General features: G+C 48.2%; 1 protein-coding gene across 3 annotated transcripts in view; it reads right to left on the minus strand.

Annotated features, from left to right (window-relative positions):
• Nucleotides 1-12238: 12238 nt before the first annotated feature.
• Nucleotides 12239-16017, minus strand: part of AIFM1 (apoptosis inducing factor mitochondria associated 1) — a 33067-nt gene continuing 29288 nt past the window's right edge. For all 3 annotated transcript variants that reach the window (XM_037059319.1, XM_037059318.1, XM_037059320.1), the window contains 3 exons: nucleotides 14822-14946; nucleotides 12847-13043; nucleotides 12239-12505 (listed from right to left, as the gene is read on the minus strand). In XM_037059319.1, coding sequence (XP_036915214.1) covers nucleotides 12434-12505; nucleotides 12847-13043; nucleotides 14822-14946 — 394 coding nt within the window. In that variant the 3' untranslated portion in view covers nucleotides 12239-12433. The remainder of the gene's footprint in view (nucleotides 12506-12846; nucleotides 13044-14821; nucleotides 14947-16017) is intronic.

A 16017-nucleotide genomic window follows, 5' to 3' on the forward strand; every position in this document is an offset into this window, starting at 1 on the left:
CCTTTGGTTCTCAGTCTTAGCTCGATTCACTGAGCCACACCAACCAGGGCACTTGCCTTATTTTTAAGTTGGCAATAATAAGATACTTCACAAGGCTGTAGTGAGGACTGAATGAAGTAACCTTTGTCTATGGCAGTGTCCAGTGCCTAGTAAGCCTTCAATAAATGATAGCTATCTTCAGTGTCACCTTCATTGTCATTTTGATTTTCTCTATGCAGTTCCCAGGCAGGAGGGGTGGGAGGTCTGACAAAGCCAGGCCAGAAGCTTTGGAGGATCAGTGGTGGATCCTGCCTGTGAGTGCAGTTAAACCAAGGCTGAAATTTCAAGACACAGAAGAGCCAGAGTAGAGATCTTCCTGAGAAGGATGGGAGAGAGGGAGGACAGCACTGCCCCGACCAACTTATAGTGACTTGCCCTAATGCCTGCCAGTGACCTGGAGTCCCAAACTTGTGGGAATCCCATAAGTTCCCACCTTCCTGAGACACTCAGAACTAACCACAGCCCCATGATCTGGGAGTTGCAGCCAAAGTGAACCCTATCCCTTTGATGAAAATTTTGTGCCAACCTCACCTTGGGGAGCCATGGGCTACCTGAATGACCTTCCTGACTCTGTGGCTCCAGGTCAGCCAGGCTGCCCTCCCTGATGACCTTGCTGCTCTGCAGTCTGCCAGCCCTTCCCCACCTGGATCCCTGCTCTTCCACTTACCCATCGGGTGAGGCCCAGCCAGGTGGGGCCAGCCGGCTGAGATCACTGTTCCTGATGACAGCCATGCTGTCTCTGCCAATGGCTCATTCCCTGACTTGGCAGGAATTCCCCTTCTCGAGTTGCCCATGGATGCCCAGGCTACTCCATCCAGTGTGCATTCTCAGCCCGTCTCGTTCCAGCCCTGTTTTTCCCTCATTCTCCAACCCCTACTGGGTCCTCTCAGGCCTCAGAACCTGGATCATTCCAGGAGTGGAGGAACCTCCTGGCTGCCCATAGCCTGTGTAGGGAAACCTCCCCACTTCTCTGCTCAACTTACCATTCCACCTTGGCAACTTTCTCAGCCCCTCTTTGTCCCCTCTTTAAGTAGTGCCTGACGGCCCCTGTTCTTCTACAGATCACCCCAGATTCCTTGGAGACAAGGTTGCTTCCTCCTTCTTGAACCTTTTGGCCTCAACAAAGTCTATTCAAACCAATGGCCAGAACAAAATACCACACTGCCACAGCTTCTGTGGTCATGGCCCTTACTTTCTGCCATAGACACATGTTAGAAAAGTTGCCTATCAATCAGACTTTCAGAATGAGAAGCATATTAAAAAAACAGGAGAAAAATTTAAAAGGAACCTTCCCACCTGTAAAGTTGAAAAGCCCCCTATAATCGTGTCTATCCAGCCACCAATTAGTCCTCTGTTAATATGTTCAATAACCCCTGGTTTGCCTCTATGGCGTTTATATGACAAGGCCCTAGCTAGGTCCAGCGATAGAAAGCTCTAAGGCCCAGGTTGTGGCTGGGCATCATGCAGAGTGTTTGAAAAAGATTGTTGAGTAGCTGCAAAATAAGAGAATTTCTTGGGCCCTGACTAGTGTGGCTCAGTGGTTTCATTGCCGGCCTGTGAATCAAAAGGTCACTGGTTCAATTCCCAGTCAGGGCATATGCCTGGGTTGTGGACCAGGTCCCCAGCTGGGGGTGTGCGAGAGGCAACCAATTGATGTGTCTCTCAAATATTGATGTTTCCCTCTCTTTCTCTCTCCTTTCCCCTCTCTCTAAAAATAAATAAATAAAATCTTTTAAAAAAGAGAATTCCTTGGGATAACTTATACCAAAGTGTTCCCTCCTGGGATGATGATCTGTTGCCTTGGCCCATATGAGAGGGTAATGGGGGTGGGCATATGCCTAGGCCAAAGTACAGGCATACAGATGGAAGGATGAGGTTGGGAACAACTTACCAGACCATAACTTTCGTCTGGCAGGCCACCTTCCTTGGCTGGGGCTCTTAGAAAACCACTATGTTTCCCAGCTGAACCCTGCTCTCATTTAAATGTAGAGTTATACCTTTGGTCTCCAGGGCTTTTCAGGAACTGGACCTGCCACCATGAGAGCCCCTATAAAACTTCAGAGGACTGATGGGCTTCACTTCTTGGAGGGCTGAACAGCAGATAAGGGGAGACGTAAAGCTGCAGAATCAGTGTCCCTCAGATCCCCTCTGAGTTGGTGGAAGATTTGGGAGGGTGGGGAGGAGGAGGAGGAGGGACCTGATCCTGTGGTTCATTTGGGAAAAAAATAAGGCAGAAGTGGCTTTGGGCACAGTTCAGCAAATAAGGGCAATCCCCTGGTATCTCTAATCCCACCGGTCCCTAGTCCGTGTCTGGAAGTCAGGACTCAGCCTGGAAAAGTCCCTGGGACCAGGGCAGAAGTTACCCGTCTGCTTTGGTAACCCGTTGGAGGCATCAAAGCATCCGGAGCTTTTGGGGGCACTCTCCAGTGGAGCCAGAGTTAACCCACCAACCCCTGACATCTGCTGGTCCAACACCCATGTTGCGAGGCTGGCAGCTTCACTGTGCCCCCAGGCCCTGCAGAGATGCCAAAGACGTTCCAAAGGTGCTTTCCCTCGTGGCACACAGGAAAAAACGAGTGGGCCTAAAGAAGCCTTGGCTCAAGAAGCTGCTGCTGGGCCAGTGGGTTGGGATGGGGAGCAGAAGGGTGGCAATACGTGGAGGGCTTCTGTGGGCCCTTGGGTGGGCTGGGGGACAGGGATGGACAAGCAGCCATCAAGCTGGGTGTTTCCTCCTCAGATGGAGAGGAGGCTCAGGGGAGTGGGTGGGACTCCAGTGACATTGCATTGGGGCATTATATATTATATGTGGCAAATAGTGCCCCCTGGAGTTGTGCAGGGCAGTGTCAGTAAGAACAGACAAGAGAGTTGGGAAGAGGTGTTTGAATGAAGGGAGAAATCAGGAAGGACTCAGGCTGGGATTCCATGGTGGGGGCACTGTGCTCGACTCCAGATCTTTAGGACTGAGGATGAGGTGGGGTAGTGGGGAGAGGCTGTGAGGGGGGGCTCATCAGCTCCTAATTTTACCCACTTCACATCCTGCCAAGGGGCAGCTCCAGGCTGAGGTTTGTACCAGGAGGTAGGATGATCCTGCTCTTTCAGGATAGCCCCATCCCACAGGGAGCAAGGACAAGCCTGAGACATGTGCTAGATAGAGGTCCAATGGGAATGCAGCCACTCCTCAGCTTCCCCACCCCATCCCCATGACAGGGGTCCAGGGCTGTTGTTGTTGTTTAACCCAGAAGAATACAATATTTAATGTCTAAAAAGGTGCAGTATGAGTCATTTCACGGAATGTCTAGGCCCCTTCACTGGCAGCAAACAAACTTTCCAGCCCTCTTTTGAGGAAACCATCCAACTCGGCTGCTGCTGCTAGTTTGTGTGTGAGCGGGTGTGTGTGGGTCCGTGTGTGGGATGGGTCTCTGTAGGGCCTTGCCTGCCTTTGTGTGTGTCCCTGCAGGTCCCTCAGATGTGAGTGAGGGCACAACCCTGGCCTGGAGTGTGTCTGTGTGTGCCCACATGCAGGCAAGGGCCAACTCTTGGATGTGAGTGTTGCGTCCCCTCATGTGTGTGTCTGCAAGGCAGTATGGTATGTGAGCCTCTGTGTCTGAGGGTGTCTACGTGTACATTTTTTCCTCATTGCTGCCAAATTATCTTCCCATCTCCCCCCTCACAAAGTGAAGGGCTGGCTGAGGGAGGCCAGCAGTCCAAAGGGGGGCAGCTGGGGAGGGGAGAGGGGCTGGAGGGAAACCAAAGCAATTCCACTGGTCGGAGGAAAGTGTCAGCCAAGGATGAAACTGAAACCGAGGCAGCAGCTCAAAGGCACCAGCACCCTGGGATCGTCCGGGGCTTCAGTTCCTCCCATTCCCCCGCCCCCTGCAACCCGCTGTGGAGATTAGTCAGCCTGAAATTCCCAGCCCTGCAGCCTAGACTTGGGGCTGAGGCCCGGAGGCTGGGTTAGAAATTGGCCCGTGGTTAGCACGTGACCCTGTTAGCACCCATTATCACATTAACACAAATTAGTGTATCAGATCCTCTCCTAGTCACCTAGTGGGGCTCTGGGCCAAGCTGAAGGGAGAGACCGAAGCTCAGGCTCTACTCTGGGAGAAGAAGCCAGCACCCCCCCCCCACCACCACCACCAGGGCATCAAAGGAAGGGGCAGGTTGAGGACTGCAACAAATGAGGTTGGGGACAGACAGGGAACAGGGGACATCAAGCACCAACAATATGATCCTTTTCCTAGGACACGCTCTGGGAGGAGACACCTTGGGGAAGGGGTTAGTAGAAAGGAGGGGGTTTCCAGGAATAGCTGGGCACCGCCCTGTAGGAAGGAGGCCCGGGCTCTGAGGTCTGGGCGGGAGACAGACGGTATTTCTCCTGGCACACACTGAAACCTGGGAACGTTTAGGATCCTTCGGGTTTTTTTCTTTTTTCTTTTTTTTTTTTTTACCCCTTTCCTCTTCTTTATGGAAAATCCTTAGATAACTTTCTCAGATGGCTTTGGACACCCTGAAAAGGAGACAAGGCACCCAGAACACTAGTATGAGGTAAAGCTTTTATATCTTGACACAGAAAAAAGAGACACACTTTGTACATATGTAAAGTTTTATCATGGGAATAGCCCCTGGAGCCTCTGAAAAGGGGAGAGAGGAGCTCCAACAATTTGTTTTTCAGCTTAAAGGTGTCTGGCCACAGGTTATTTTTGTGCCCCCATACTCTCAATATTTTAACTGAACAACCACTACATAATCATGAACCAATACGAGGTCAACAGCATCATGACTTCTAGATCTCAGGCCCTACCTGCAAGGAAGTAGGACACAAAGTTCTGTCTACCCAGGTCAGGGTCATAAGTTTGAGCCCCAGGTGGGCCTCTTAGCTTTTTTTCTTTATGGCTGCTGACTACTGGATTCACAAGTATGGAATCTTTAACCATCGCCTTACATCCAGCGGAAGGCTGAGTCTCAACCCCTCATCTAGGCTAAGCCCTGGTCCCAGGCTGCACAGCACCAGCCACAGTCTATCTCAGTGCAGGAGATGGCATTCTGGGTCTCAAGGGTGCCAGGCTAGAGTGGCTGTTCAGGAAAACCCACCCCCAACGCCCATGACTTGACTCAAAGTTTCCATTCTACTGCCCGCGGGTCAAGAGAGCCGTCCACGGAGAGGAAAGACATTTTGAAACTGCAATCCTTTTGCTGAAGGTGAGCTGCCTCGAGCTCCACCGGGCCAGGAGGGTGGCCAGAAGGACTTTAGAAGCACTCCTGAGCTAGCCCCAAGCCTGTGCGCTAGCACAGCAGATAGGGTCTCCAGATCTCCCACTTCGTGGGGGTAGCACCGGACCTTGGGGCAGAGGGGGTTCTGGCGGCCCCTCTCGCCTTTGCCTGGCCACCCCCTTTCTCCGCTAGCTGTCTTTCAAAGCTCAGATCCCCACGGGCTGAGCTCCACCTCCGCCCTCCAGACGAGAGCCCAGGGCGCCTCCGCAGCGCCATCTGCAGGTGGGATGCTCGTCGTGCTGTGTCTGGGGCCCTGGGAGGTGTCCGGGAGGGGCGGGGGAGAGGTCAGCTCCCTCGCCCACAGCCTTCCCGGTTCGTGCGTGCCTTCCCCACGCTACCCCTGCCCCAGAAAGCCTGGCTAGCCGCGAGCCAGTCTAGAACCAGCACGGCATAGGCAGCCGGCGCTTCTGCTGCTGCACTCCCAGCAGCTTCATGCCTTGGGCGCCTCTTCTTGGGAAGCAGTGAAGTCACACTGAGCCCAATCCGCTGACTCATGAAAATTTCCCCCACTCCCGGCACACCCCTTGAAACTTCCCCACGATCCCTTCTTTCTCGCCCCCGCCAGCCCCTCCCCCTTCCACCCGTCCAGTCAGGCGTGCAAGGGCAGCTCTGGACTCCCGGGAAAAGACTTAAGTGGGGCAGCTGAGATAGAAGTGGCTGGCTTCTCTCACAGCCCGGCCAGGCCACTCCGCGCTGTTCTGGGCTGCACAGGAAATGCCAGGGAGGGAACTGAATATCCCTAACTCTGAGCAAAACTCCCACTAAGGTATCTTTTTGCAATTAACCACCTCCCACTGGGAGCACCTTCTGAGAGAAGGGCGTCTGGGGATTTCCTTCCCTCCCAAGTGCTAAAGAACTGGCTGGGAAGGTCACTTGGAAGCTGAGGTCTCTTCTTTGGAACCTACTGTTCCAGTGAACAGGCCAGCACAGAGGGCTTGATCTTACCACCATAAGATCAAGTGTGAAGGCCTCTGAGCCTTGAGCTGCCCTCGACTTTTGCATTAAGTCAAGCTGAGTACCTGAGAGGTCACTATGGCCCTTCCTCCTAGAACTTGGTACTGGCCTGGTCTAGGTTGAGCTGGAGGTGAAGTGGAAGCCAAGGATTCTCTGTTTTCAACACCTTCCATCCTACTGTGCCCCTACTGGATTCCCACTGGAGTGGGAGATCATACTGGTTCCTTGGGATATTAGTCTCAACAACATCACTAGGGGCCCTCAGGCCAGGGCCAGGGAAGGCTTGGAGCTGGAGGAGCTCTGCTGGCCTCCTCTGAAATGCCAAAAACTCCCCTTTCCCCCCAGATGGCAGTGATCCCTAAGCATCTTTTCCCACCCAGCAAATCACAGTATTGGATGCAGTTTTCTTTTGTCTCCATGGCAAGAGCAAAGAGCCAAGATGCTGCAGCAGCTTGCAAACTTCCCGGCTCACTTGTCACTGCACTTTTGGGCACAGTTCTGCCAAGGCCATGGCCAATGTTGAAATGGCCATGGACTAAAAGCAAAGGAGGTGAACATGGTGGTCTTGAGGCTTTTATGGCATGAGGGGGTAGGGGTTTTGAGCTCTTCTCTCAGTGTGAAGTTGAGAGCTGCCTTGGGTTACGGTGGCTGTCCAACCACCAGCTCTGCAGGATGTGTTTGTCAGGGATTGGAGCCATTAAATGGTTGGGTGGGAATGCATGTGCTAGGGTCATGGCTGAGAATAGTCCAACCATAAAGCCTCACTGAGGAAATTCTGAGCTCGAAGCCAACCATTTTAGGGGCTGAAGGATACCACCTTTCATGGAGCCAGTTCTGAGGCTGTCATACTCTCCATGGATGGCGAATAAGGCAGTGGTGCTATTTCTAGGGTTCCTTGGTCTAGATGTAAGTTGTTAGGTCAAAGAAGAATTATAAGCTACAAACACAAAACTAAACCTGTAGATCTAGTAGAGCCAAAAGGACAGCAGAGGCAATGTGGGGAGTTGCTTGCCAAGGGCTTTGGGTCCCATTAGCATCTGTGCTCAACCTTAGAGATCAAAGGCAACTGAGTCCATGGAAAGATGAGGAAAGTTCTGTGCAAGCACCCAAGAGACTTTGCCATACACAGGAGGTTAGAGCTGATGGTGGAGAGATGATCTAATATGTTTCCCTCACTTCACGGATGAAGCTGCTGGGACTTAGGAAAGTGGCTGTCCAGGTCCTCCAGGAGTGCATAGTAGAATCGAGACTCAAATTCAGAAGTGTTCCTCTTTGGGGAAAAAAACACGTGGGCAGGGAGCATTTACTGGAACCTGAGGAAGAAACTCAGGGAGAGGGCAAACAGGGAGGGAGACCTGCAGAGATTCTGAGAAGAGGAGAAAATGAAGGGATTTAAGAAAATTGAAGAGAAAGAGGTATAATCTCTTCAAATGTCAGCTCTGTATTAAGCATATTAACATTCATTTAAGCATCGTGAACATATTCATGTTCAATTCCTAGAAATGGAAGACAAGATACAACCGCAGAATGGAAGAAGAGCCATAGTTTGGTTGGTGAGTGAAAAGCCTAGAGTAGATAGACGCAGAGCCATAAGCAATCTGAGGAGTGAAGAAGTCCCAATCTGAACTCACACAGCATACTCCCAGCACTTATGTTGCATGATAGGTCCTCTGACCTGTGTCCATGAATAGGTCATAAAGCTACTGAGAGCAGCGACTATATGACTCATCTTCTTATCTCTAGGGACTATTGTGCAGTGGTATGTAGTAGCTGCACAGTAAATGTTTGCTAACTGTCCATCAAATACAGTTATTAATGTATGTATGCTTTCATAAATTCAACACCCATATTAGGTGCTCCTCCAGATTCATCTGCGTTGTATTGCAAATGACAAGACATCGTAGGTAGGAACCTGCCTGGGAAGCCAGGCATCTCTGTCCTAGACATGACTCTTGTATTTTCCCCAACTAAGACACAGACCTTGGAGATTCCACTGAGACTAGATAAAATCTTCAGGAAGGTACAGAACTAGGCAAGATTCACAGGGGTCTCTGCCTGGAACTGGGCCTCCAGAAGATATTTTGGCTCTTTGTCCCCAGATTGTCAAAGCCCATTAGCCAGAGACTACTACTAGGATGCTCCTATGGTTGCAAAAGTTGGGTTTATGCTCACTGCAGTGAGGGGGACTGTACCCCATGGGGAACCATGGGGTATCTCAGGAAGAGGGTGCTAGACAGGACTTAATAGGATTTGAGCTGACCTGGGTGATTTCAGGAGGGTTTAAGGAAGCTGGGCTTTGCTCTGGATTGGATGCTGTCAGGAAGCACGGAAATCCAATGATTGAGTATCTTATTAAACAAATCTTATCCATTAGGAGGACAGACTAGAGTGAAGTTAATGCTGTCCCTGGTAAAGAAGCATGCAGTCTCTCAGATTAGCCAGGAAAGGGGAGCGTGCATTTGATCATTTCTGTGGTTTGGGCAATGTTCATGTTTTCGTCTGTGTTTACACATGATTATGGAGTACTCTTGTTTTTGTCTAGGTCCACTATGGTCAGAGCAGCCTTGTATGATGGTAATGTCATGAATCTGTTTATGTTCAGCAGAACACCCAGGCCTAGCAGTGAGTGCCAGGCCAGTTTGTAGCAACACCAAGGCCTAGCTGACAGTCCCAGGTCAGCTTCTGGATGTCAGGGGCTGTGCTTCTCTTTTGCAAAATGTTCATTTTGAGATGATCTCTGTTTTCCTACCACGGCCTGGCAGTTCGGTATCTAAATATTTAGACCCTCCCTGTACTCTGACCTAGTCACACACATCTGTAGAACCAGCCAGGCAGGGGAACGTCATAACTGGCTTGGGCTGTGTGTCTCTGTGTGTGGTTTTGTGTACATGTGCCTGTGCCTGCCAGAAATTCCCCGATAAGATGGGAAAGAGGCCAGAGGCAGTCCTGCTTCACCTCCCGGGCCCAGCACAACTTCCCCTCTCCTCAGAGAGCAAGGCACTGGGATTGAGTCCTAATGATCTCTAGGGCAACAAGGGTGCCCAGCTTTAGGTGGAGTCAGGGAAGGACAGGGGATATCGCCATAGCCAAACTTCAGAGAAGCGGGAAAGGGAAGGGGTAGTGGTGGAAGGGAGGGGAGGGTTCCTTTGTATAAATGGGTCTCTAGAGGGGCTGATTTTCCTTCAAGGAAGCAGCCTGCAGTAGGTCACTGTGGATTCTCCACCCCCATCCTTTTCTGCTTTAGTTTCTTGTCTCCAAAACAGGCCCTGTTAATTAAAACAACAACAAACTCACATATGTTGACCTCATCCTCCACTAAGAGGCTTACTCTGACCTCTTTCCAATCAAACACACTTCCTTCCCTCAGGTCCCTCTCTCAAGCTAAAGTATGAGAACATCTCCTGCTGTGCCTTACAGGTGGCCAGGCAAAGGCCAGTACCATCACGAAGGGGTGCTGTGGTGCCATAGGAGAGCATTTGTAGAGCGGGAAAGAAACGTGAGGTGGAAGTGAAGTAGGTGGGTTCCAAATGCTTGATATTTTGGCAGAGCCCCAACTCTTCTTTGCAGGGTGTGACTAGCCCTGTTCGGCACTGTGCTGTGGCCCAGCTAATTACAGGCTGGCTATCAAGGGCCAAACCTCAACTGGAACTGCTCATCTGCAGTCAGAAATCGGTCCCTGTGATCCTTGGTTTAAGTGGCAAGTCACAGCAGTGGGTGAAGTGATGGGGGTCTCATAACCTGGATTATAGAGAACAGAGGCTGCAAGGCAGAGGCTCATTTTGACAGTAAGCCCTGTTATCTAGCATCATCCAACCAAACAACCAAGCACTTGCTCAGCATTTTGCCAGTGTCTTGGGGGTGGGGCACATTGTCCCCCGTCCTGAGACAAAAGGTCTCTGCTCTAGGATAGCTTACAATCAATTTAGGCAATGAGCACTAATAATTCAGAGAATGACTTAAAGAACAATTAAGTTCAAAGGCAGTAAGTGCAATTGGAGTTCAGAGATGAAATCATTCACAGGCACTAGTCCAACTGGTACCACGTCACCAAGGTGGGATTTCATCTGGGCCTTGAAAATGAGCAGGATTTGGATAGGTAAAAGGGAATAGGGCCCTGGCTGATGTGGCTCAGTGGGCTGAGTGCTGACCTGTGGCCCAAAAGGTTGCCAGTTTAATTCCCAGGCAGGGCACATGCCTGGGTTGTTGGTCAGGTCCCCAGTTGAGGACATGACAGGCAACTGATCAGTGTCACTTTCCCTCTCCCTTCCTCCTTTCCCCTCGCTCTAAAAATAAATAAGTAATCTTAAAAAAAAAGGGATTAGGGATGGTGTTCAGATGTGAAGAGCATGAACAAAAGTTTAAAAGTGGCAATAAACCAGATGCATACACTTGCATTTGTATGGAGTCATGGGAAAGGAGACTGGGTACGGCAGAGCGGGCTGAGATCAGGAGCACTGTGGAGGACTTTGGACTCGATGTGATTGGTGACAGGGAGTCACTATGTTCTTCAACAAGGGGGGTGGGGTCAGGTGTGGGGGGCGTAGACTGATTGATGCTTTAGGAAGTGATCTAGCAGTAGTGGTTGATCTCTATTTTTGGTGTGAACATGTACTTGTGTGTCTTTCTAGGGACACATCTCACTATATCACACTTCTGCATGCACACGTTTGCCTTCCTCACTGACACTAGGAGATTCTTAAGACAAGCGGCCATGTTTTCTCTCTCTTCCTTTTCTGACATCCGCCTGGTTCATAATAGGCACTCAATGAATACTGATTAGATAAATAGATCATTTCATTTTAATTAACTGAATTACAATGACATTCCATACAAGCAAGGATCACAGCCGTCAAAGAATTAAACTAAATCACACATAATGCTAAAACGAGATAAATTACAATTTGATCTTTTGTGAAATGATTTGTGAAACACTTCAGTATCTTACCACCACCTTTGAAAGCAACAATCATGACTGTATAATGAATCCTATCTCACAGGATACTAGATGAGTTTTCTACTCATGAATTTGGATATGTCATGTGTCGGGTTATATTTCACCAAAACTGTGTGTGTGTGTACACACACACACACAATATCAATTGTTCTGGTACAATTCATTTGTAAAGTGGACATTGGTCCGTTCTAGTGTTCAAAAGGGATTTCATTGTAGCCATAACTCTCTTTAAACAAATTCAGTATTTAAAAAAATCTACTGGCCATAATTTTCTCTTTACAAAATGATTCATAATTGGACTTCTGAAAGTACTAAAAATTTCCTCTTAATTGAAGTAAGATTTGATTTTTCGAAGTTCAAGTAGTTTGAAATGCAAAAAAACCAAGTTGTCCTAGCAAACTCTCACTTCTATTTCCAGGAAATCATCTATAAAGCGAAGAATGCCCATAAGCCTATCTCAGCTAAAAAGGGATTGGGAGAGAGCAGATTTTTAGTTTGGGAGACAGTGGGTATAAGAGTCAAGAGATCATGATCCCTCAAGGAGTCACTCTGCAGGTTTAGCCACAGAGTACCAGATCTCTGAACCCTTGTCTCTGGTTGCAGTAAATGTCCTTTACTAAGCACCTACTGTGAGCCAGACACTACGCTAAATTCTGGAGATATAACCAAGATCAAGATATTAAAGCCATGGTTCCGTCTTCCAGGAAGTCGCAGACCAGCAGGGAGACATAAACGAGGGACAGGTTTGGAAGGGTCAGGAAAGTCTTCATAGAGACCAGGACCTGCCCCAGAGGAGGGGAAAGGGGTCAAGCACTGTGGGAAGAGACTACAGCTGGTGCACACAGAGGGGTCCACAGGGACGAGATAGAAGTTCGGGGAAGTGAAAGGAGGTTGGAGTGTGGAACAGGGGATACTAGGCTGAGAACAATCATGTACATGGTAGTAGCTCCAATTTGCTTGCTCTCTGATACGCACAGCTTTTCTCCCTTCATCCACCCGCTCCCTTTCAAAGAGAGCAAATTTAATTTAGAAGAATCAGATTTTATTTAATGATGTAAACATTAAGAATTTGCCTACATCGTTGAAATACTCACAAAGGACATGACCATTCACACTCATATACACAGAGGAACTCTGCTGAATAAAAAATGCTCCTTTAGTCATCCACACTGCTGCCAGGGACAGCAAATCGCTTGCCTAGTTCACTGGGGGGTTTCAGTCTTCATGAATGTTGAATAGTTTAGCTACTTCATTGAGATCTTCGTGTTGCTCACCGTCCTTAATGATCTGAGGGAGAGAGGAACAGTGGGTCACTAACACACCACCTGCATTCTGGCTGTGCTGAACAATGGGGCAGTCTGAGGCACAACGGGAGGGAGTTGTGGGAATAATTTTCTACTAACCCCAAACAAACGTAGGCCAACTCCCAGACCACCCAGCCAGATCCCAAGTGAAAGAGAAACGTTTCTGAGCCAAGGCTGTATCTTTGTTCTGCTCAGGTACAATTTGACCTGGGTGTCTGGTCAAATTATACCTGACCAGGGTATCTGATGAAGAACAGAATCCCAAGAATGTTATTTTTGGCCTGCTCCTTCCATCATCCTCTAAGAGCTCTGACAGGCACTTACCTTCCTTGCTATTGGCATTCGGTTGAAGATGTTCCACAGTACAATTCCCACCACCACTTTGTCCCTGAGGTAGAAGATGACACCTTTGCCGTAGTCCTCCCCTTCCTCAGGGACCTGGGGGACTGCCGAGTTGCTGGGAGGAATGGTGATTTCTGAGGCCTCCAACTCTGTCTCACTCTCTGATCGGATACCAGTCCCTACGGCAAACCCCCCCAAACAAAACAGTCAAAACGAAACAAAGTCAGTTCTTATGAGCTTAGCAAATTCTAGAAGGAAAGTGTTTTCCAATACCTGCTTTAAGCTGCTTCTAGATGATTTGTTTTTCTATGTTCTCTCAGTGAAAACTGGCCTTCAGCCTCTCTTCATTGTCAAAGGCAACAAAAGCTCTTTCTTGCCAGCTTGTGGGCACTGCATCAATCTGACTCAAAACTTCCCTCCCTTAGTATCTCATTTTAAATTTATGCTATGGATATTTCCTGCTTTCCGGATTTCTTCAAATGGCAAGACTTGCTCCTGTCCTCTGAGAAACATTCTAGAGTTACGTGGTCCAGTACAGTGGACCATGTAACTAGCCTAGTCAAATAACTAGTCTAGTTAAAATTAATTACACTTTAAAATACTTTAATTAAAATTAGGTGAAATGTAAAATTCAGTCCCTCATTTATACTAGCCACAATTCAAGTGCTAAATAGCCACATGTGGCTAGTGGCTAATGTATTGGACAGAGCACAGACAGAACAATGCTATCATAATGGAAAGTTCTGTTGTACAGTGCTACCATAGAGACACTCGGGCCAAGCAGGAGAAGGCATTTCCATGTGGAAAACCACAGTGGAGCTGTTTCCTCCTGTTGAGGGCAGGGACAGGAGGCTGCATGGGGAAGGGGCATCTTATCTTCTGAGAATGACCAAGTTCTAAGTAATGCTGTTCAGTGGACAGAGGAGTGACCTGGAGTTTCCAAGTCCCTAGGTTCCCCTCCTGGATCCACTTCCCAGGAGAGGTCAGAATTGAGGAGGAGGTGATGTGATCAACTTAGATTACACAGAAAAAGGACCTAAATATCTATATAATGTCGTTTTCTCCTTCCTAAAGAGCGACTTGTCCTTGAAATACCTCTGACAAGAGGACATGGGGGTTAAATAACTTCAGCCAAGGTCATGGAAGGGAGAGAGAATAGGCCTAGGAGTTAATGAAATATGTGTGTGGGAGAGAAATTCATTCTGAGAGAGGTGCCTCCCATCTAAAGAAAATCTGGCATTAAGATCTAATAAATGGAATTAGAGGTAGCTCAAGATGTACTCAGCCCACTTCTTCACTGCGCAGGGCCCATGGGGGATAGGAGGTTCTAAACTAAGGCTCTCAGGCTTAGTTTTTAGGGTTAGCAGGAAGAAGGGGAAAAAAAGCAAAACAAAAGTGAAACCAAAAACATCTAATAAGTCCAGGTTTCCTTTATCACGTAGGTCTTCCTATTCCCTAGAGACAAACTAAACAACAGACTAGCTGAGCTGGCCACTGTCTAGAGTCTAGGATGGAGACCCACAATAGCTGTGCCTCTGCTTTGACCAGGATACCTCATTTTGCCAGCTCTCAGACCACAAAAGAGTGGGACTTTGGGTTAGGTTTATTTTATTTTTTTAAGATTATTTATTTTTCGAGAGAGGGGAAGGGAGGGAGAAAGAGAGGGAGAGAAATATCCATGTGTGGTTGCCTCTCATGCACCCCCAAATGGGGATCTGGTCCACAATCCAGGCACATGCCTTGACTGGGAATTGAACCAGTGACCCTTTGGTTCACAGACCAGCACTCAATCCACTGAGCCACACCAGCCAGGGCAGGTTTGGTTTATTTTAAAGCACGCATGAAGAGACACTTTCACTGACAGTCCTCCCTGGCCAATACAGAAAGCCCTTGTTCAGGAGAATGCGGACCACTGCTTCTCAACACTCTTCCAAGGGAAGTGGTTGGTCTTCCTTACCTGACTGCTCTGTGGCAGATCTTGGGTTGTCTTGTGCAGAGGCTTTTGCAAAAACCCCAACTGTGGGCAAACTACTGTCCACAAGACCAATAGCTTCATAGCCAACTTCAGGGCCCAAATCACTCCTAAGGAAGGAGAGAAAAGAGGGTGTTCTGTCATGGGACTGTAAAGAATGACACAATAGGACACTTTTTTAAGACTCTTCACTTTTATGCTACCCAAAGAACTTTATGAGCTTTACAAGACAAACACCAAATTGTTCTGCATCCCCCTAGGGCACTTGGGAATAATTGTGAGAAAGCGTGATTCTCCTAAGCAACTTTTACTTTGCTTAAAAAGCCACTATAAATATCACATATCCATACAATGTTCTGCACTTTCTTCAATTTAGTCATGCTTTTATCCCATACCACGTTTGGGGAGCGATGGGTTCCCTCCATTGACTGTTCACAACTTCTCCTAAAACTGCCCTTTAGAAGCTTTAAAGAGTGATCCATATTTATGGAATTCAGAATCTGAAACATTTTATGGTTTCACTAACTGACAGTATTTCCTCTTAGCCTCCATTTTTCAAGGTCAGAATGCTTTCTATAAAGAGGTACCTTCACCCACTTGGTCATTTTATTTTAACTATTCTGGGAAAGTTTCCCTATCATCATCATCATCATCATCATCATCATCATCATCATCTTCATCATCTGTTCCTAATACGCCGCTAGGAACTTCACAGAATATTTACAGCACACACACACTATGGTTTTGTAATCATCTAGGGTACTTGAGCTGTTTTGTTTCTGGCGCTCTGCATTTTGTTATCTTCTTGGCCACAGAAGCACCTTGGACTGGTGTCTTCAAGGATGAAGTCTAGAATGACCTCTTGCTTTCTGTTCCCGAGACCTAGCTGAGAATTGCACAGCTATGGACTACTCTTTTCCTAACTGAGTTAGCTTATATGTATTGACCCTGAAATCTATCTGCTATGTTTTTGCTGCCCACTCATAAAACTGTGTGTGATCATCCTAAAATGTATTCTCAACAGCTGAGAATTTTCCTTAGAGGTTTCTGAAACCTTCCGTTTTTTTTTTTATGGAGCCCACCTTTCAAATCAACAAGATGAGAATGTGGCCAACAGGGCCGGCCCCAGTACTCAGGAATGTCTGCTGCTAACTTTTTGCTATCCAGGGAACTGCCTATAT

Source organism: Sturnira hondurensis, unplaced genomic scaffold (genome assembly GCF_014824575.4).
Source record: "Sturnira hondurensis isolate 20B ecotype Veracruz unplaced genomic scaffold, ASM1482457v3 Scaffold0010803, whole genome shotgun sequence".
NCBI classification, from domain to species: Eukaryota; Metazoa; Chordata; class Mammalia; order Chiroptera; family Phyllostomidae; genus Sturnira; species Sturnira hondurensis.